The sequence below is a fragment of the Hypanus sabinus genome, chromosome 23 (genome assembly GCF_030144855.1).
Source record: "Hypanus sabinus isolate sHypSab1 chromosome 23, sHypSab1.hap1, whole genome shotgun sequence".
Lineage (NCBI taxonomy): Eukaryota > Metazoa > Chordata > Chondrichthyes > Myliobatiformes > Dasyatidae > Hypanus > Hypanus sabinus.
Genome location: NC_082728.1, coordinates 14,944,283 through 14,967,600, shown reverse-complemented (window position 1 = coordinate 14,967,600; position 23,318 = coordinate 14,944,283). Strand labels below are relative to the sequence as shown.

General features: G+C 40.5%; 1 protein-coding gene across 3 annotated transcripts in view; it reads left to right on the top strand.

Annotated features, from left to right (window-relative positions):
• The window catches only part of cyth1b (cytohesin 1b), a 227,293-nt gene that overhangs the window by 90,632 nt on the left and 113,343 nt on the right, over window positions 1–23,318 (top strand). Inside the window, exon 2 of one of the 3 annotated variants that reach the window (XM_059948428.1) lies at window positions 12,050–12,094. The exons of 1 other annotated variant lie outside the window; for it this stretch is intronic. In XM_059948428.1, coding sequence (XP_059804411.1) covers window positions 12,050–12,094 — 45 coding nt within the window. Of the gene's footprint in view, window positions 1–11,935; window positions 12,095–23,318 lie in introns of those variants that run through there. One more of the 3 variants, XM_059948429.1, reaches the window with a different exon arrangement.

The window sequence follows — 23,318 nt, the reverse complement described above, 5'->3', positions numbered from 1 at the left end:
AAAAAGCAGTCCCAACACCGACACCTGTGGCACACCACTAGTCACTGGCAGCCAACCAGAAAAGGCCCTCCTTGTCTTTTGCCAGTCAGACATCTTCCATCCATGCTAGGACCTTTCCTGCAATACCATGGGTTCTTAACTTGTTATGCAGCTTCGTGCAGCACCTTGTCAAAGGCCTGAAAATCCAAGCAAACAATATCCATGGATTCTCCTTTGTCTATCCTGCCTGTTATTTCCTCAAAGTATTCTAGCAGATTTGTATGGTAAGATTTCCCTTTTAGAAAACCATGCTGATTTTATCATGTGCCTCTAAATACCCTGAGACCTCTTCCTTAATAATTGTCTCAAACAACTGACAAAGAGGTGGTTGTTGACTTCATGAGGGCACAGAGCGACCACTCTCTGCTGAACATCGACGGCTCCTTGGTAGAGATCGTTAAGAGCACCAAATGTCTTGGGGTTCACCTGGCGGAGAATCTCACCTGGTCCCTCAACACCAGCTCCATAGCAAAGAAAGCCCAGCAGCGTCTCTACTTTCTGCGAAGGCTGAGGAAAGTCCATCTCCCAACCCCCATCCTCACCACATTCTACAGAGGTTGTATTGAGAGCATCCTGAGCAGCTACATCACTGCCTGGTTCGGAAACTGCACCATCTTGGATTGCAAGACCCTACAGCAGATAGTGAGGTCAGCTGAGAAGATCATCGAGGTCTCTCTTCCCACCATTACAGACATTTACACCACACACTGCATCCGCAAAACACACAGCATTATGAAGGACCCCACGCACCCCTCATACAAACTCTTCTTCCTCCTGCCATCTGGGAAAAGGCACCGAAGCATTCGGGCTCTCATGACCAGACTTTGTAACAGTTTCTTCCCCCAAGCCATCAGACTCCTCAATACCCAGAGTCTGGACTGACACCAACTTATTGCCCTCTACTGTGCCTATTGTCTTGTTTATTATTTATTGTAATGCCGGCACTGTTTTGTGCACTTTATGCAGTCCTGGGTAGGTCTGTAGTCTAGTGTAGTTTTTTGTGTTGTTTTACGTAGTTCTGTGTAGTTTTTGTATTGTTTCATGTAGCACCAAGCTCCTGAAAAATGTCGTCTCATTTTTACTGTGTACAGTGCCAGCAGTTATGGTTGAAATTACAATAAAAAGTAACTTGAACTTGAACTGAAGTCAGGCCTATAATTTCCTTTCTTCTGCCTGCCTCCCTTCTTAAACAATGGAGTGACATTTGCAATTTTCCAGTCCTCAAAAACCATTCCAGAATCTAGTGATACTTGAAATACCATTACTAATACTTCCACAATCTCTTCAGCTACCTCTTTCAGAACCCTGGTGTGTAGTCCATCTGGTTCAGCTGACTTATCTGCCTTCAGACTTTTCAGATCTCAAAGCACCTTCTCCTTCGTAATAGCAACATCACTCACTTCTGCTTCCCGACACTTCCACATTTCTGGTATTCTGTTAGTGTCTTTCACAGTGAAGACTGTTGCAAAACACTTACAGTGCCTACCTGTCTGTCCTTTCAACACGTGCTACAACATCATACCTACCAATTGTGCTACAAGATCATCTACCTTATTCTGTCTACTGCTTGCATTCATATATAACATCTTCAGTAGTCATCACCCTTTTTGATTTTGCCCTTCCATTATACTTTAACTCATCCCACTGACTGCCATGCTGCCCTATCATCTGCCTGTCCTTCCTCACGTCCACTACACACTGCATCTAGTTGTATAGCACCTGCCCCATCCTCAGCTCCATCACTCTGGTTTTCATCCTGCTGCCAAATTAGTTTAAACCCTTCCCAACAGCTGTATCACTCAACTGCTGAATACCTACGCTCGGTCCGCCAGAAAAAGCAGGATCTCCCAGTGGCCACACATTTTAATTTCACATCCCATTCCTATTCTGATATGTCTATCCTCTATTGTCAAAATGAATCCAACCTCAGGCTGGAGGAACAACACCTTATATACCAGCTGGGTAGCCTCCAACCTGCTGGCATGAACATTGACTTCTCTAACTTCCGTTACCTTCCGTTAATGCCCCCCCTCCCCTTCTTACCCCATCCCTGACATATTTAGTTGTTTGCCTGTTCTCCATCTCCCTCTGGTGCTCCCCCCGCTCCTTTCTTTCTCCTGAGGCCTCCCGTTCCATGATCCTTTCCCTTCTCCAGCTCTGTATCACTTTTGCCAATCACCTTTCCAGCTCTTAGCTTCATCCCACCCCCTCCGGTCTTCTCCAATCATTTCGCATTTCCCCCTCCCCCTACTACTTTCAAATCTCTTACTATCTTTCCTTTCAGTTAGTCCTGACGAAGGGTCTCGGCCTGAAACGTCAACAGTGCTTCCCCCTATAGATGCTGCCTAGTCTGCTGTGTTCTACCAGCATTTTGTGTGTGTTGTTTGAATTTCCAGCATCTACAGATTTCCTCGTGTTTGAGCTGTATCACTCATCTGTTTTATGTATCTGTATGTTACAGTGTACTTGTAAGAGAGATATATCTTTACAATTGTCTGAATTAAATTCCACCCACCATTTCCCTTGGCCACTTCCCCACATGATCTGAAGCCTGTTATAAACTTAGCTTCCAATTTTGTTGTTTTCAACAGACTTATTAATCGTGCCTCCTACCTTCTCTGCCAAATCATGATGAACATGGCTAATGAAGATAGAAATATCTCTGCCAAGGCCAATTTATACTTCATATGTTGCTGTCATTTTCCAATTTATAAGACACCTCATTGTGCCAAGGTTTGGTGTAATAACTGGTTGAACAGTTCACTGGACAGTAGGTGGCAGATTAACATGCAAGTTGGGATATTCATATTGGGAACCAAATATTTTCTGGGTTTTTTTTTGCATGAGTGTGCTGCAAAGTGTAGGTGTTCGTTATTCATTTTCTATTGTAATTCCTTAATTTAATCTTCATGTTTTACAAGCTAATAATTCATGTAGTACAGTAATTAAAACTTGTATGTAATTTGTGTAGAATTTGATTGTATATTGAAAGCATTTGCATGCTGAATATTACCAGCAGACAACAAGTATTGAATGCTATTGTGTATTTTGGCCTAATAAAAATCTAATTAATGGTGATTCAGGAAGTTTTGAAGATTTGTTTTCCTCCAACCTTGGAAAATATTAATTTTTGGTAAGACCTAGTTGTTTGGATAGATCTTCAGATAGACCTAGTTGTTTGGAATCTAGTTTCAAGACCAGTGCTTCAAATGAAAATCTATAATGCTTTAGTTGTAATTGCAAGCTGTCAGGATGGGAGTGCAGAATTTCAGAAAGCATTTTACAACTTTGAAATCATTTTATATTCTCTCTCATTGCCTGAGTCAAAGGAAAGGATCTTAATTTTGTCCCTGGTTTTTGCTTCTGATTTGGTGTAGTGGTGAGGGTGTGCTGGATTGTTGAGAAGACAACATAGAACTAAAATACCAATTATATTGTTGTGCTGAATACCTATGCTCTGTCTGCCAGAGAAAGCAGGATGTCCCAATGGCCACACATTTTAACTCCACGTCCCATTCCCATTCTGATATGTCTATCCATGGGCTCCTCTACTGTCAAGAGGAAGCCACACTCGGGTTGGAGGAACAATACCTTATATTCTGTCTTAAGTAGCCTCCAACCTGATGGCATGAACATTGATTTCTCTAACTTCTGTTAATGCCCCCCTCCCCTTCTTACCCCATTTCTTATTTCTTTCTTTCTTTCTTTTTTTTCTCTTTTCTCTCTTTGTCCCTCTCACAATAACTCCTTGCCTGTTCTCCATCTTCCTCTGGTGCTCCCCTCCCTCTTTTTCTCATCCCATGATCCTCTCCCTCTCCAGCTGTGTATCCTTTTTGCCAATCACCTTTCCAGCTCTTAGCTTCATCCTTCCCCCTCCTGCCCTCCTGTCTTCTATCATTTTGGAACTCCCCCTCCCCCTTCCACTTTAAAATCTCTTACTATCTCTTCTTTCAGTTATTCCTGACGAAGGGTCTTGGCCTGAAACGCCGACTGTACTTCTTCTTGTAGATGCTGCCTGGCCTGCTGCATTCCACCAGCATTTTGTGTGTGTTGCACCAATTATACTCAGTATTCTCTTTATTAAGTGTATACCTGTACACCATATTAATGCAAATATCTAATCAGCCAATCATAAGTCAGCTACTCAATACAAAAATACATGCAGACATCGTCAAGAGTTTCACTTGTTAAGACCAAACACCAGAATGGGGAAGAAATGTGATCTAAGTGACTTTGACCATAGAGTGGTTGTTGAAGCCAGGCGGGGTGGCTTGAGTATCTCAGAAACTGCTGATCTCCTGGGATTTTCAAGCACAAGTCTGTGGAATTTACAGAGAATGGTGCGATAAAAGAAAAAAAAACACATCCAGTGAGCTGCAGTTCTGTTGTCAAAAGCTCTTTATTAATGAGAGGTCAGAAGTGAATGGCCATACTGGTTCAAACTGACAGGAAGGTGATATTAATGCAAGTAACTACTCATTACAACAGTGGTATGCAGAAGAGCATCTCTGACAGCGCAATGTCAAACCATGAAATGGATGGGCAATGACAGCGGAAGACCACTTCGTTAGGAACAGGAGGTACCCAATAAAGTGGCCAGTGAGTGCATACCCAAATTAATGTTGATAATGAAAAGGTGAAGAAAAGCAGAAGTGGTTCTATTATCACAACCAATAGCACCAAGATTGGAGTTGATTTATTCATGGTATTGTTTTATAATTGTCACATATACCAAGAAACATTGAAAAGCTAGCCTTGCATACTGTTCATACAGATCAATTCATTACACAGTGTATTGAACTAGAATAAGGTAAAACAATAATAATGCAATATTAAGTGTAAAAGCTACCCAAAGATTGCAGTGCAAGATCACAATGATGTAGATTGTGAGTCCATCTATCATACAAGGTCTGTTCAAGAGCCTGATAACTTTGGATTAGAAGCTGTCATTGAACCTGGTACTTTCACATTTTTGTATCTTCTGTCTCACGGGGAGAGCAGAAAGGAGGGAATGTCCAGGGTGGGTAGGGTCTTCCAACATGATGACTGTTTTACTGAGGCAGCAAGTAAAGACCAAGTCCACGGAGGGGAGACTGATCCTGTGACGTGCAGAGCTGCACCCACAGCTCTCTGCAGCTTCATGTGGTTGCGTGCAAAGCAGTTGCCACACCAAGATGTTATGGATTCATATTGTCACGTGTACTGAGAGACAGAGCAAAGCTTGTCTTGCACATTCTTCATACAGATCAAACTATTACACAGTACATTGAGTTAGAGCAAGTTAAAACAATAAGAAAATGCAGAATAAAGTGTAACAGCTACAGAGAATGTGCAATGTAGGTAAACAGTAATATGCAAGATCATTGTCTGATCATCCTTGAAAGTTTCTGTGAACAAAGTGGCTGTTTCATTTATCACCAAATGACAGCCACTGTATTTCTAAACCATGCCAGAGGAATTTGAAAAGCCTTTTCTTAAAATTGCAAATGGTCATTCTGAAATGAATCAGCATTTCCATTTATTGAAACTGCAAATTTATTTCTGAAAATTGTACCACAGTAGGAATTTTATGTAAAACTGCTTCACAGCATAGAGCTTTCGATACTGTTAGGGTGCATCCAGAAATCACAAAGTTTGTAAAGGCTCAGCTTTCTCAGCATTTGGATTTGAAAACATTGTCACTTTTGTTGGAGTGGGAGCAGTTCTAAGTTATTCCTTGCCTATTACACAAAGCCATTTACCTGAATTCCACATTGGGTCTTTGGGACTACTGTAGAAGAGGCAATCTGGAGTGCTATAATGAGCTATAAAAAGGACATTTCTTGCTGTTTGTTATTAGCATTGGTTTCCCTGTGGAAAAAGCGTTCCTAGCAGAATCTTCTCTAAAAATACAAATGGTCCTTGCATTCAGGCAGTGATATGATCCCTTGAGATCATCAGCAAATGACTGCAATGTCTTCCTCTGTGTACTCCAATTTCCTCCCACATTCCAAAGATGTATGGTTTAGGGTTAATGAGTTGTGGGCAAGCGAAATCAGTGCCAGATACGTGCAACATTTGAGACTGCTCAGTATAATCCTTGCTGATTTGATTTAGCAAAAAAAAAGCATGTTGTGATGTACATTTGATAAATAAAGCTAAACTGATCTTTATTAAAAAAAAATACACAAGCTTGAAAGGATAGCTACAAAATCACTTCAAAAGCTTAAAGGTCCTGCTAAAAATTTGATTGGGTGAAAGGGTAGCCCATTAGGTATTGACCACTGAATGGAGAGCCACACAATAATCTTCCTTTTGCTTCAGCCTTGAGCCATTGTTTCACAAAATTCTGGTTCTAATAAACTACACTGGGTGGATAGGTCTCTATCAGCTTTGTACAACTGGACACTGCAATTTTTCCTCATTCTCCTTTACAAAACTGCTCAAGCTCTGTCAGATTGCATGGGATCACGAGTGAACAGTCCGTTTTGAGTCCAGCCGCAAATTCTCAATTGGATTGAGGTCCGGATTCTGACGTAGTCACTCCAGGACATTAACTTTGTTGTTTTTAAGCCAGTCTTGTGTAGCTTTGACTTTATGCTTGGGCTTATTGTCTTGCTGGAAAACAAATCTTCTTCCCAGTCTCAGTCCTCTTGCAGACTCTTGCAGGTTTTCCTCCAGGATTTCCCTGTATTTTGCTGCATTCATTTTGCCCTCTACCTTCACAAGTCTTCCAGAGCCTGCTGCAGGGGAGCATCCCCACAACATGATGTAACCACCACCATGCTTCATGGTAGGGATGGTGTGTTTTTGATGATGTGCAATTTTTGACTTAAACTAAACATTTGGTTTTGCTGTGATGGCCAAAAAGCTCAATTTTGGTTTCAACAAACCATAGAACCTCCTTCCAGCTGACTTCAGAGTCTCTCACATGCCTTCCGGCAAACTCTAGACAAGATTTTATGTGCACTTCTTTCAGTAGTGGCTTTTTCTTTGCCACTCTCCCATGAAGCTATGACTGGTGAAGTACCTGGGTAACAGTTGTTGTATGTGCAGTCTCTCCCATCTCAGCCACTGAAGCTTGCAACTCTTCCAGAGTTGTGATAGGTCTCTGGGTGACCTCCTTCAGTAGTCCCCTTCTTGCATGATCACTCAGTTTTTGAGGATGGCCTGCACTAAGCAGATTCATAGCTGTGGCATATTTCCATTTCTTGATGATTGCCTGAAATATTCTCCAAGGGATATTCAGTAACTTGGAAATTTACTCGTTTCCATCTCCTGACTTGAGTTTTTCAATAACCTTTTGCCCGGATACTGTCTCACCAGCAGTTGGACCTTCCAGGTACAGGTGTATTTTTACTGCAATCATTTGAAACACCTTGACTGTACACACGTGATCTTCATTTAACTAATTATCTGACTTCTAAGTCCAGTTGACTGCACCAGTGATGATTTGGTGTGTCATATTAAAGGAGGTGAATACATACGCAATCAATTAATTAGTTTTATATTTGTAATTAATTTAGATCACTTTATAGAGATCTGTTTTCACTTTGACATGAAAGAGTCTTTTACTGTTGATCAGTGTCAAAAAAATCAGATTAAATCCACTTTGATTCAATGTTGTAAAACAATAAAACATGAAAACTTCCAAGGTAGTGAATATTTTTTACAGGCACTGTACATGCTAGATGCAGTTCACAGCAGCCAGTTAACCTACTGAGTGTACTTTGGGATGTGGGAGGAAGCTGGTACACCCAGTGGAAACCCATATCAGCAGGGGTCAGGATCAAACCTGGATTGCTGGAGCTGTGAAGCAGCAAGTCTACTAGCTATGCCATCTGATTTTTAAATCGGGATTATTCCGTGCGTAATTTAAAGATGAATTCTTGCCTATCCCTGCACTGAATTTTTCATACCAGTTTGACCATGTGTCCCCAGCCTTCATATTATCTGCTAATGGGAGCAGCTTCTCTATTTACCGACCTCTATTTCTTTTGGTAAAATGGCGGTGCAGTGATTTCTGTGGGGCCAACCAAAGGAATTATTGTCTTTTTTTAAATGTATTTTTTTACAACTGGAAGACCCTGCTGGACATTAAGAACTTAAAGTACTGCAGGTCTAGCCCATCAGTGGAGTTGCTTGTTGGCGGAGAAACTGAAGGAGCTGGACTTGATGCGGACTGTGATGCTGCTTGTGAACAGAGAGGCACTTGTGCACGAAGGGAGGTGTGTAGTCTAACAGCAAGTGATCATGATAGTTGCTTTTCTTGTAATCGCAAGACCCTGTTGGAGATTAAAGCTCTGGAATACTGCAAGTCCAGTTCATTGGTCTTTTGGCTAATGTCAGGGGCGGATGGCGGGGGAGCTGTGTGACCTCAGTTGCCGCAAGGACTAGGCCTCGAGACGTGGTGTTGCCTGTTTGCCGTTGTCCAGGGAGAGGCTTTGGAGTTGGCAGCAGGAGTGCCGGAGGCAGTGTGGCGTGGCATCCGTGCTGGAGTCGGTACTGCTGTCCCCCCAGTGTTCACTCAGCAAAAGACAAGCCGTAGTGTGCTTGACTGGAGACTGCTGCAACATTCATGGACTCAGGGACTTGAACTATATTTTTAGTGTGCGACTATATTATTGCTTTGTTACTCGTGCCTTGTGTTGGGTATGACTGTTGGTACTGTGTTTTGCACCTTGGCTCCAGAGTAACACTGTTTCATTTGGCTGTCTTCGTGGGTACTTTTGTATGGTTAAATGACAAATAAACAAACTTGAATTTAAATCCAATTTCTGAATAATAAGATAGTGGATTCTCAAGCCTTACTGTAAATAGGTTGGATTTGGTCATTGAATGCCATTCCCTAAACGCTTGCTTAATATTCAGGTTTCTGGGAGAGGAAAGGGAGGACAGTAATGGAAAGATGTGAATGATGAAAGGTAGTAATGTAGAACGATAAAGCTTTTTCTTATATACTGATATATACAGGTCTGTACCCTGGAAATTTCTTAGCTTAAAAATACATTGAAATAAAATATAGTTAAGGGTTTTTGCAAATTTTATAAACCAGTTGGTCTTTGGGGAAATTATGATTCCATGTAAACTAGAGGAAACCTGTGGACCTACAAGAGACTGCAACAATCTAGAGTTGCTCGAGAAAGCCTGTTTCCAATACTAAGCTTATCATCACTGATGCCACAGACGTGAGTCCATCTTGATTCACTTGGTAGAAACTTTGAAATTTGAACATAATACGAATTCTGATGTTGCTCAGTACTGAGTAAATATTTTCAGTGAAGCCCCCTTCTATATATCTTCCATCTTAGGTATGGTACAGTCTTTGAAGAAGAATCTCTCTGCAGCAATTAGCGTATAGAAGAACATGGAACATACAACAGAGGAACAGGTCCTTCGGCCCAGAGTGTTGTGCTGAACCAATTAAATAAGTGATCAAATGGTGAACTAAACTAATGCCTACATAATGCTCATATCCTTCCATTTCCCTAACGTTCAAGTACCTATCTAAACATCTCTTAAAATCCCTAATGTATCTACATCTGCCACCACACCTGGCAGTTCATTCCAGGAACCCACCATTCTCTATGTTTAAAAAGTTGTTTTTTGATTTTACCCTCTCTCCCTTAAATGCCTGCTCACTGGTATTAGAATTATCCCTTAACTAATAATAGTCACAAGCACTCCATGTGGTCACTTATCTCTCCTACGCCTCCAGTATCTATACGCAAATCAAAAGTGGTGTTTCAAGCATTATAGTGAAATATGGTTTTAAACAATGATCAAAAATTAAAATGAGTGCTCTTACTGGAAATCTGAAATTAAAGATACGCAGGAAATATTGAGCAGGTCAAGCAGCAGCGTTGGAGAGAGGAGTTGAACCATCTTAGTTCAATAATATTTTATCAGAAGGGTATGAAAACGTGATGAAGGTTCAATGCTTGAAACGTTAACTCTGTTTTCTTCTTTGGTGCTGTATGGCTGTCTGGGTATTTCCAGCATTTTCAGTTTATATTACCGTTCAGATTAATCAGTTCGGCATGTCCTCAGGAAGTGCAAATGGAACAGAAATCATTCCTGAAGTGAAGTAGAAATGTGCCCTGAAGAACAGTTTCAGCCCGAAACTTTGACTTCATTTCCATGTTGCTGCCTGACCTGCTGAGTTCCTCCAGCATTGTGTTTTGCAATAGAAGTCATTGTTTATTCTTTTCTCAGTTCTACTAATAATAGTAAGGTCTCTATTTAATATGCTCTTTGGCCTCGAAATACTTTGTATATTGTGAAAATTGAAAACAAAAGAAGGAAATTCTTATGCTCTGTAAATGATTATTTTCTAAATATTATGTCATAATTTTAGATCTATTAGAAATGATTATTCTCACAATATGTTGTACTGTTGTCATAAAATGTAGGTTGCTTATGACTGAAGTACTACCTTCGGTTTAAATCAGTAATCCTATAGCTAGGTACTACAATTATAAAGGTAGCAGTCTGTTATCATGGACAAGGGTACAGTTTAATCTGATGATGGAACCACAGGTAGGCAGTCTAGTATAGGAGCGTGTATTCATTATAAGTCTGAAGAATATTTTGTGCATAATGTGTGCATGGCTGCATTGAGATTTGGAAATGAGGTTGAAGAATCTTGCTTGATTTGCAGAGGCTGAGGGAGTCTGTGAATTAGATCAATAAAGGGTTGATCATTATATGGGTTGGAAGAGGAAATAGCTAAAAACAGCACAGTAGATCGAGGTGGAGAGGCTGTCGAAAGCGATGGAACTGCTGAGCACCACTGAGATCAAAGTATGGATATAGATCTCAACAGTGGAGAAGGAGGAGAGGTGCAAGTAATAATGTACAGAGATTAAATAAATCAATCTGGAATAGAGCAGAAGATGCAGCCCCTGGGGGGGTCAAAGAGAACCTGGACAAGTACACACCAAATGTATCCACTTTGTTTTCTAAAGCAAACCAATGTTTCAGAAGAGTAGGCAATGTCATTGACCAGAAAAGCCTACAAAAAGTAATAGAGATGGCCCAGTCTGTCCTAGGTAAAGTCCTCCCCACCATTTAGCACATGTACACAGAACATTGTTGCAGGAAAGCAGCATTGATTATCAGGGACCCCACCACCCAGATCATGCTCCCTTGTCACTGCTGTCATCAAGAAGAAGGTACAGAGCTTCAGGACTCACACCACGAGGTTCAAGAACAGTTATTATCCCTCAACCATCATGCTCTTGAATCAGAGGGAATAACTTGCCCCATCATTGAACTGTTCCGCCACCTATTGACTCACTCTCAAGGGCTGATCATCTCGTGCGCTTGATATTTAATGCTTATTTATTTGTTTATTTATTTACTTTTTGCATAGGTTGTTATCTCTTGCACATTGCTTGGTTTTGCCATCCTGTTGGGTGCGGTCTTTCGTTGAATCTATTATAGTTCTTAGTTTTACTGAGTATGCCGTCAAGAAAACAATTCTCAGGGTTGTATGTGGTGACCTTGATAATAAACCTATTTTGCCCTTTGATTTTGAGCCTTGAGCTTCATTTAAATGCAGATAACCTCAAATATATCAGTGACATGCTACAAATGGGATTTGCTGATGCTTGTATCTGTTGCCAAGCCTATTATTTTTGGAACAGCTCTGAAGTTGTCTTTGTGCAAACACATGTGCAGGCCTGAAAATGCCAAAGTCACTGAGTCATTTATTACTTCAACAGACAGGAAGGGCGCCAGCTCAGCTGCATAATCAGGGTGTGCCTGTCTCAAGGGTAGTTGCTGCAAATGAAGCTCAGCACCTCCTTATACAGCGACAGAGCAGGAAGCCAATTGGTGTTCTGTGGCTGTTGCACGCAAAGTGCACAGAAAGTGTAGTGATTGGCTTATGAGTATTAGGTACCGATAAGCCCCGCCTGCTTTCAGCAACTTGAGCTGTGTTAAGAATTCTTGGATCTCTGCTCAGCAGTTTAAGTTTCAGCTTCAACTGTTTCATTGAAATAGTTTTTATTTTGTTATTTTGATCTAGAACGGGTGCCGGGAACAATGGTTCTCAACGCTGAAGGTGGTGTTGGTAAGTTTGAATATCTGACAGGAAATCCATTTCCTTTCAACAGTGTAATCTGTTTATTCTCTGCCAGTATAGGTACGAGTTTATAATCATGAAGGAAGCAAAGAAGCATTGAGTGTTTGTAAAGTTAACATAATTTATTACTAAATTTCTGTATATACTTTACAAACATTTTTAATAATGGAGTATATGTCCTGTGACGCTTTTCATGTTACCTCATTCTAAACTGAAAATGAACATGATTGTAACTTTTTTTTTGTGCTAGCTATATTAGTTGACCTGCAGATGGTGTTATACCAGACTTTACTGAACAATGCTGGATAATTTGGAAGTAGCTGTTCAAGCATTTATGTATAAAGTAATGACTTTGGAACTAAATTGCCGTCTTAACTAGAATACCTTTTGTCAACATAATTGGCAGCATCAGATGATATGATTTTTCCTTGATGAAACTAAATGACAAATCATTATTGATCTGTGAAGTGTCTTTGTGGCTGTAGAACAGGGGTTTCCAACCTTTTTCATGCTGTGGACCAATACTTTTAAGAAAGGGACTGTGATAGAATGTTTATTGCTCCATCCACTCCATAATGTACAGGTTAGGCACAGGAGTACATTCAGCCAGTGACTCATTCCAGCGAGATGTAACACTGAGCGTCATAGGAAGTCATTCCTACCTGTGGCCATCAAACTTTACAACTCCTCCGTTGGAGTGCAGACACCCTGAGCCAATAGGCTGGTCCTGGACTTATTTCCGCTTGGCATGATGAACTTCTTATTATTTAATTATTTCTGGTTTTATATTGCTATATTTCTTCACTATTCTTGGTTGGTGTGGCTGTAACGAAACCCAATTTCCCTCGTGATCAATAAAGTATGTCTGTCTGTCGGTCTGTTGCTCCAAAGTATTGAAAATATACTTTTATAACCTATTTCACTTCTTGCATAACCTCCATGGGACATTCTGCTTCTCTTCTTTAGCCATTCACCCCTACTGACGGCAGCTCACCTGTGTCCCCTATCCTGGGCCAGTCTTTCAAATTGTCCCCAGGTGTAGTGTATCCCTCCTCTCCCCGAGACGAGGATCTTTGAGCTTCTGTTACGTTTCTGTAGCACTTGGTTTTTACAGAATGGGGTTGTTTGTCCCAGGCCCAATCCTCCTCCTTTTGCTGCTGGGCTTGGGACAATTCATGACGAAGTTGAGGAGCCTTGCAGCCAGTAACAGTTCTTAAACTCTATTGCAATGCAAGCAGCTTTGTAGCTGGTTTCTTTATAGCCAGCTTCTGCAAGTTGTAGTGTCAGAATGGTCACAATTTTGTTTTGATGATGTTGATTGAAGGACCAATACTGAACAAGACACTAGTGAGTACTCACCTGGTATGGATTAATGTCTCATCCAAAAATTTACTAATCAGATTGAGTCATTGCTAATTTCTAATTCTGAAATTTAAGCAAATTAATGAAAATAAATAGATTCAATATGAACTATAAATGTTCACATTTTATTCGTGAGTTCTTCACTGAACTAATGATTTTATTTCTGGTTCAGCATGCTGCTTTAAATCCAACATGGTTGTTTAGAAACATAAAATGATGGCTTACACTGCGGGGACTCCAGCAGAGAAAAATTCTCCTCTTCAAAATTCAGTCCTTGTGTGTAATCTCAATATAGACAAGTTATCAGAAAATGGAAGTGGGAAGCCATATAAGGTTTAACAGTTTGCAATGATCTTTCTCAGGTTAGAGTTTGCAGTTTTGTTCTTCAAGTCATAATGTATGGAATTTTTTTTTTAAAACTCTCGAATCAAAAATGCACAAACTCTTTGTTTAAGTTATATAGAATAGTGGGAACAAATTGCAGCAATGCCTCACATTATAGGGAATTAACTTTCTGCTTAAGGATAGCCTAATCAATTCCTGTTTAAAATTATTTTAATATATTATGTAAATGTTGAATCTTACTGCGAGAAATGGTACATCTTATCATTATGTTGGGGTCAGGTAGAGTGGGCGAAAGTGTTTGCACTATTTTAAAAACAAGTAAAATAGGTTAGCTTAATTAGAATTGTGTTGTTATGTGCTGCCATCTAAGTTTAAACTCCAACATAATTTCAATCAAGTCAATACTTTTTTTCAAAAATTATTACCGTTGTCTTCCATAGTTGGAGGAGACACAAACCCTTAATTTAATTTGAAGGACATTTGAGTGCTGTGGATTCTTTATTTCTTTGCTTCAGTATTAGTTCTTTGATTCATCATTGTGCACTCTCAGATGCCTGCACTTTGGCCACAGCTTCAACTACTTGGAATAAAGAGTTGACATTTCAGACAGGGACCCTTCATCAGGACTGGGGAAAAAAGGAGGAAGAAGGTGGGAGGAGGGGAAGGAGTCCAAACTAGAAGGTAATGGGTGAAGCCATGCCAAGGGTAAGGTGTGTGGAGTGGGGGTGGTGGGGGAGGTAGTGGGTGAAGTGAGAAGTTGGGAAGTGCTGGATAGAAAAGGTAAAAGGCTGAAGAAGGGTGGCAGGTAGCATAGTGGTAGCACAACACTTTACAGTACCAGTGATCTGTGTTTAATTCTTGCTGCTGTCTGTAAGGAGTTTGTACGTTCTCCCTATGACTGTATGTTTCCTCTGAATGTTCCAGTTTCCTCCCACAGTATGAAAATGTACTGGTTAGTAGGTTAGTTGGTCATTGTAAATTGCCCTGTGATTAGGCTAGGGTTAAATTGGGGGCTGCTGGGCAGTGCAGCTTGGAGGGCTGGGAGGGCATACTCCGCACTGTATCTCAATAAATAAATACATAGATAAAAGGAGGAATCTGATAGGAGAGTGAACCATGGCAAAAAGGGAAGGAGAAGGGTCACCAGAGAGAGGTGATAGGTATGGAAGGAGAAGAGAGAAGGTGCACCTTCTTATTCTGGCTTCTTCCCCCTTTTCAGTCCTAATGAAGGGTCTGGGCCTGAAATGTTGTCTCGTTATTCCTTTCCACAGATGCGACCTGATCTGCTGAGTCCAGCATTTTGTGTGTGTTACTCTAGGTTTCCAGCATCAGCAGAATCCTTTGTGTTCAGTCACTGGGTGTGCTTTCCCAGCCTCTCATACTTTGCCCTGCTCCACAAATCCATTGAACAATTTGTAGATTGGATACCAGTATTTGTTTATGCTATTGGGAGGTGCTTGGAATATTTTTGCCTTGTAAAGGTGCTATATAAATACATCATGTTGTTTTAGCTCTCAGTAATCACCACTTGTGTAATGATTGTTGCTTTAGTACAAGGAGAAAGAGTCCCAGTCATACTGCTAAATAAAATCTGCAGATCACAAGCTTAGTATATTATGGTACATACATTCTTTGAAACTGCATGGATATAAAAAAGAAATTCAGCCATTGCTAGCCCATTTAAAAACTTCTTTGGTCTGTTCTATGATTTTCAAATTGATTCTGATCTTGTGGTCTGAGAAAGTACAAAACTGATTAAATCATTCAGTAGCCGATTTTGAAGTAATGTAATGTCATTGTGCTGTAAGTTATTACAGTCAGTTAGGGATTGTGGGCAGTCAAATATATCTTGTTGAAGCCCACTTAATGGGTTCTGAGAAGTTGTGATTAAATTATCCTTTCGTTTCCTGCCTGCACTAAATTTGGTGCTGGTCTGCTACAGGACTTTAACTTGTATTATTTCAGTTCCAGCCAGTGTATACTCAGATACAGCTAATACAGCTGGTACAAGACTTTGTAGATGGTATAATCTGGACCAAAAAAAAAGAAGCAAACTGCCAGAGGCAGCATCTGTGGAGGCCAAGGGATGGTTGACCTTTTGGATTGAGATGCAGGTCGGGACCTAAAACTTCAATCATCCCTTTCCTTGCACAGATACTGCCTAACCCATCTAGGCTTCTAAACCAGTGTGGATAACTTCACTCACCCCCACACTAAACTGATTCCACAACCCATGGACTCTCTTTCAAGGAGTTCTCAGTTTTATCTGTCTATTGCTTTTCTATTTGCAGTTTGTTTGCTTTTGCACATTGGTTTATTCAGTTTTTGTGTGTAGTTTTTCATTGATTCTATGATAATTCTACTGTAAATGCCTGCAAAGAAATGAATCTCCGGGTAGTATATGATGACATATATTCACTCTGATAATAAATTTACTTTGATTTTTGACTTTGACAAGCTCCTCCAGCAATTTTTTTTGCTTCAACTAATGCCAGTTGACCTGCAGTAGCTGAAATCTTCACACTCGTCTGTAGTGTTGACAATGTTAATGCCTCATTCTCGACAAGACAAAGGAGATGGTTCTCAACTTCAGGGAACTCTCATCACTCAGACCCCTCTTTACATTGGCAACACTGCAGTGGAAATTGTTAGTCGTTTCAAACTCCTGGGTGTACACATCTTGCAAAACTTCTCATGATACCAAAATACATCCAGCACACTCGGGAAAGTTCACCGAATGCCTCTACTTTCTGAGGAGGTTGAAGAGAGCTGGGTTTTGTATATGTATACTCATTTCCTTCTACGTGTGTGCTGCAGAGAGCTTCCTAACATGCTGCATTACTGCATGGTACGGAAATAGCACTGTGGCAGACAGGAAGGCTGTACGTCGGGTAGTCAAAACTTCCGACGCATCGCTAACTGTTGCCTATCCGCCATCAAGAATGTGTGCTGGAAAAGGGCCAGAAACATCATGAAGAATCCCACCCATCCTGCTCATGGACTGTTTGTCACACTCCCTTCAGGGAGGAGGCTGCGTAGCATCCACGCTAGGACCACCAGACTCAAAAAGTTACTTTCCTCAACTAGTAAGGCTGATCAACACCTTCACCCACCCCCCACCACAGCTTTATTACTTCCTATCAGAGGCACCTTACCCCCACACCTAGTGTCACTTTATGAATGTACAATCAATCTATTTAGACTTATTCTTTTTTATTGTTCTGTTTATCTTATTGTTTTTTTGTGTTGCATCAGATCTAGAGCAACAATTATGTGTTCTCCTTTACACTTGGGTACAGGAAATGAAACTGAACAATCTTGAAACTTAATATCATATTCATGAAATGCTGAATTCTTTCTTATCACTGTAATTTTATTGTGTTTGAATCACATTTGTAGCTACTTATTTCTTGTAGTCTGGGTGTTCAGATAGTCTGAAATGAAAGCATTCAGATTAGGCAACCAATGGGGCATCTGCTATTTTCTTGACAATATTATGTAGATGATTGTTCTAACATTTGCATTCATACATGAAAGGAATTTGTTGTATTCCCAATAAAAGGGACAGCACTTTTTGGAATGTGGGCCAACTGTGTAGGCCATGTGCAAATTTGTTTTCCTTTTAATCCTAAAACAGAACATTGGTGCTATTAGAATGCAGCATTTGATTTATTGTCCTTAGGGATATGGTCAGGAAATCACTGCTGCTTTTTTATCCCTAATGATTGTCCATTGCCAGAGTTGTCAGTACCTTATGTTCCTGATGCAGTCCAGAAACAGTCTGTCAGCTTCAGGTATGAGTTCTGGGATGTTCAGAATGTCAGGTGTAGTGGCCCGAGACTGAAAGTTGCTCAAGCTGTCTGGAGATTCTCAGCAACTCATTGGTATTATTTTTGAGGCCCCAGGCCTGATACCACCGGAGTCATGAGCCGAATTGAATATCTACCTCAATTTCTTCTGTCTCCTTTGGGGAAGTGGGCTGCCTGTCAATGAACAGCTGAGCCCTGGGCTGGAAACTTCAGTCAGTGCTGCTCACTATGAATTATAAATCAACCTGTTTGCCATTTCAAAGCAAATTAAATCAGAACAGTTTCAGATATCTGTACAAATGATAGTTTAAACTTGAGGTACTCCAGCATTGATTGAACAGCAATGATGTTTTCAGGGAAGAAAATGGAATCAAAATTTCTCCTCTTCAAAACCCAGTCCATATTTTCCACATAGATCACATTGTGCACAAGTTAACAGAAAATGGAAGTGGGAAGCCATGTAAAGATTAACATTTGCAATGTTCTTTCTGAAATTCAAAAGAGAGGGGTAACTTGTGTTTCAATCATATACGATAGCAGGAACAAATTGCAGTTCTGTCTCACATTATACACTCAGTAACCACTTTATTATGTACACCTCGTTAATGTAAATATCAAACCAGCCAATCATGCGGCAGCAATTCAGTGCATCAAAGTGTGCGGAGGTTCAGTTGTTCAGACCAAACAGCAGAATGGGAAAGAAATGTGATCTATTTGCCTTTGACCACGGAATGACTGTTGGTGTCAGACAAGGTGGTTTGAGTATCTCAGAAACTGTTGATCTCCTGGAATGTTCATGTACAACAGTTTACAGACAATGGTGTGAAAAACAAAAATAAATCCAGTGAGCAGCAGTTGTTTGGATGAAAGTGCCTTGTTAATGAGAGAGGTCAGAGATGAATGGCCAGACTGGTTCAGGCTGATAGAAAGGTGACATCAATTCAAATAACCACACATTACAACAGTGGTGTGCAGAAGAATATCTCTGAATGTACAACACGTTGAACCTTGAAGTGGATGGGCTACAGCAGTAGAAGACCATGAACATACACTCAGTGGCCACTTTATTAGGTATGGGAGTAAGTGTTAACTTTCTTTTTAATGGTAGCATAATCAGTTCCTATAATCTATAACTTAGAGAAAATTTTATCGTCTACTGCAAAGACGTCTTGCCATGTTGAAAATCTTGTGTGTCTCTGATAGCGTAAGATTACATAGATTGTAAGGAAGGAACCCCAGCACTGAGTAACTTGATTTTGCTGCTGTATGTTGCAATAATGTCTGCCACTGTAAGTATAAAATGAACCTTCTTCATTAAACAGACATTAGACAAGTTTGATGAGCCATTGGTGTAGTGACCTGGAAGGTAGTGTAGTGCTTTCTGAATCTGATCGACATTAGCACTACAGTTTGGCAAGGGGTGTTTAGTTAGAAGATGCATAAATCTGCTTCTTTGTTCTTAATATAGTGAATTAGTGAGATATTTTTGTGATCCACCATTAGCTGCTTACTCTGTTATTTAGGCTGGTCCTCAGAAGCTTGTACCCAATACATGTTTTGCAGTATTACAGGGATACTCTTAGAGTGAGTGTGTGAGTGAATGTGTGAGTGAGTGTGTGAGTGAGTGTGTGAGTGTGTGTGTGTGTGTGTTATTTTGAAGATTGAATCTGTAAGAGCCAACTCCAAGTTTCATAGTGGCTATTCAATTGAAGACTGGACATTTCATAATAAGAATAACTAGCATTTAACTGGTATCTTTTAAGATGGTAAAATATCTAGTGATGCTCAACAGGGTAATTAGCAAATAAAATTTGATGCTGAGCCACATTTAATTAAATTTTGAAGCCGCTGACAAAAGCTTGATCAAAGAAATGATCCGTACAGAGAAGAAAAGTAGGGAATTTCAGGAATACCCGTCAGAACATACAGTGGTAGAAGGAAATTGAAGTTACTCAAGAAGCTGAGGTTTAAGGAAACTAGAGATTTTCACAAAAAAAAACTTGTAGTACCAATAAGTTTTACTCTCACATAGAAGTTAAATAACCTAGCTTTAGAAACCTAAAAAATGGGAACAGGACTTTGTCATTTGCTCCTTCAGGCCAACACAATCATGGCTTATCTTCTACCTAAATGACATTGTCTAACGTTGTATCTGCATTTCCTGATTCCCCTAATATCCAGAAGTATATTGATCTCGGATATGATTGAGCCTGCACACCTCAATGGGGCAGAGACCTGGGTTCAACTGTAGTGCTGTCTAGGGGGAGCTTGCACATTTTTATTCTAACTACATAAGTTTCATGGATCCATACAGCAAACAGGCTGTTCAGCCCCGCCGTACCGTGCAGACCAGTGCGTACCCGTTCCGATGAATCTCATCTTCCAGCACTTGACCTGTTGCTTTTTATACTTAAGTGCTTGTCTAAATACTATTTAAGTGCAGTTTAATGGCAACTTACTAAGTGAAATGTTTCCTTTCACAATTGAAAGTAATTAGTTGGCCGCGGTGAGATACCACAAGTTGTGTAGGTGAATAATGGAGATTGGGGGGAGTTGATGGAAATGTGGGAAGACTGAAAAGAGATTAGTGTTAAGATCAATGTAAATTAGTACTTGCGGTTGGCATGTACTTGATGGGGTTAAAGAACCTGTTATACAATAGCAACACACACAAAATGCTGGAGGAACTAGATGCAGGCCAGGCAGCATCTGTGGAAAAGAATACAGTCGATGTTTCGGCCTGAAATACTTATAAGTCACAAAGGGGCAGCACAATAATGTAGTGGTAAGTGTAACACTGTTACGGCGTTAATTGTAATATCAGGGTTCGATTCCTGCCACTGCCTGAGTTGAGTTTGTATGTTCTCTCTGTGACCGTGTGGGTTTCTTCTGGGTGCTCCAGTTTCTTCCTGTGTTCAAAAGGGTGTGTGGGTTAGGGTTATTGAGTTCTGCTTATGCTATGTTGCCACTGGAAGCATGGTGACACTTGCAGGCTGCCCAGCACAATGCTTGTTGAGGTAATTTGATACAAACGACACATTTCAATGTATGTTTTGATCTACACATGATAATTAAAGCTTTAATCATATTTGATGGTGGATCATACTGTAAGGCACATAATTTGTGAAGCCAGCTAACTCTGGGGAGGAAGTTGTCTTAGACGTCTTGGCTTTCAAGCTCCTGTATTTTCTAACTGAAGATAGTGAAAAGGGAATGGCCAGGGTGCCTTGGTGACCAGGGAAAAGAGAATGTAAATTCCTTTTCATGTGGCCATAATTGAAGCCAAGCTCAGAATTTCATTGAGAGATTGTACCACAATGTTTTATCAAGCAGGCTGCTTCACAAAAATTGGCTTTGCCTTTCTGAAAACCCTTTCCAAGTAGATCACTTGTTTCGCAAATATATTTGATGCCATTTCAGAGTTAAAGAACTAGGTTTTTCTCCTGTCACTTGTTAAATCAACTTTAAAATGAATGACAAAACAACATCATATTTTGAAAGTTTTTTTTTAAACATATACATTTATTTTTTATTAGCTGAGGAATAACTATAAATCAGTTTCAGGAACTCTGAACAATCAGAAAACAGTGAACTTTCCTGTGCTACCTACTGGAATTTTGGGGATTGGTGAAGATACGTGGCTTGTGGACCTTTGGTTTCCTCCTCCTGAAGTCAATGATTACTTCCTTCATCTTGCTTTCATTGAGTAAGAGGTTGTTATTGTGGCACCACTAAGCCAGATTTTTTATCACCTGATATACTGATTCGTCACCACCTTCAATTTGGTCTTTGTCAGTGGTGTCATCAGCAACCTTGAAAATGGCATTGGAACTGTGTAAAGCATGGGCTAAGCACACAGCCTTGTGGTGTATCTGTGCTGATGGAGATGTTGCTAATCTGAACTTGACTGGGTTCTTCAAGAGAGGAAATGAGGATCCAATTGCACAAGGAGGTATTGAGGCCAAGGTCTTGAAACATATTGATTAGTTTTGAGGGAATGATGGTATAAAATGCGGAGATGTTGTCAATAAAAAGCATCCTGATGTATGCATCTTTGTTGTCCAGATTTTCCAGGGTTGAGTGAAGAGCCGATAAGATGGCATCTGCTGTTGACATGTTGCTAGGTAAATTGGAGTGGATTCAAGTAGCTTCTCAGGCAGGAGTTAATATGCTTCATCACCATTCCAGCATCTGCAGAATCTCTTGTGTTTATATCTGAGTAAAACTGTTTGTAGTACTAAATCTCAACTGCAGGATATTGCCAAAATTCCCTGGAGACTTTGTTTTGGTATTTCTGCTGGGAGTGGGGTTTCCAGTATGATCATGCAGCACAAGCCGATTGACCCACTATGTTCATTATGATCTTTTTTTGCCTGTTGTCAGAGTGATGCAGCATGGGAACTGTCCCTTGACCCAACTCGTCCATGAGACCATGATGTCCACCAAGCTGGTCCCATTTTCCTGGTGTCCCTCTGTACCCCTCTTATCCATGTACTTCTCCATGTCCTGTTTCATTGGAAGGAAGGCAAAATCTTAGTCATTTATTGTTTCTTGTTAAGGAATGCACAGACTATTCAGACACTCAACTAATCCATTTTTCCTCCAGGGCTGATGAAATGAGTCAAAATGTTGAGTGAAATACAGCTGACTTAGCCTTCCATTTCATTCTGAGGTTGTGTGCTATCTTGTGACATCAGATTGCAGACAAGTTTGATCTACTTAAAAATTTTCGTGGAAAACACCTTGCCACTGCAACTGCCGTATGGTTAAAATGTTGACTGCAGTTGCTTTGAATGTGAGATACATAGCAGGAACACATATCTGAGGGTTCAGGAAGTGGCTTTGGATTCTGAGTGTTAGTTGTATTCACACAGAAACAAAATGTGCAGTATTACTAAGATTTGGGTTACACAGGCTAGTATTAAAGCCTACCTACCGAAAGCATCCGTTTGGTTCATCTACATAATAATGGCCAGACTGGTTCAGGCTGATAGAAAGATGACATCAATTCAAATAACCACACATTACAACAGTGGTGTGCAGAAGAATATCTCTGAATGCACAACACGTTGAACCTTGAAGTGGATGGGCTACAGCAGTAGAAAACCATGAACATACACTCAGTGGCCACTTTATTAGGTATGGGAGTAACTTTCGTTTTAATGGTAGCGTAATCAGTTCCTATAATCTATAACTTGGTGAAAATTTTATCATCTACTGCAAAGACGTCTTGCCATGTTGAAAATCTTGCGTGTCTGATAGCGTAAGATTACATAGATTGTAAGGAAGGAATATTTCACTTACTGTCCACAAAGGTATGCTCTCAAATGAAATAATTACCTTTTTAGTTGCATTAGTAGGTTGAGTGCTTTGGTGTGACGTTTCCCAAGAGAGTTTCCTCTCATCACAAGTTGCTTCATGATGCTCCAACTGAGAGCTGGCAAAGTTCCTCTTCGAACAGTGAGCTTGGATTGCAGACTTTAGTCTCATAAGAACATAAGAAGTAGGAGTAGGCCATCTGGCCGGTTGAGCCTGCTCTGCCATTCAGTAAGATCATGGCTGATCTGACCGTGGACTCAACAACAACTACCTGCCTTTTCTCCATAACCCTTAATTCTCTTGTGCTCTCACTCTCTCTCTCTCCTATCTTGTTCGTTCCCTCTCTCTCTCTCTCTCCCTCTCCCTCTCCCCCTCCC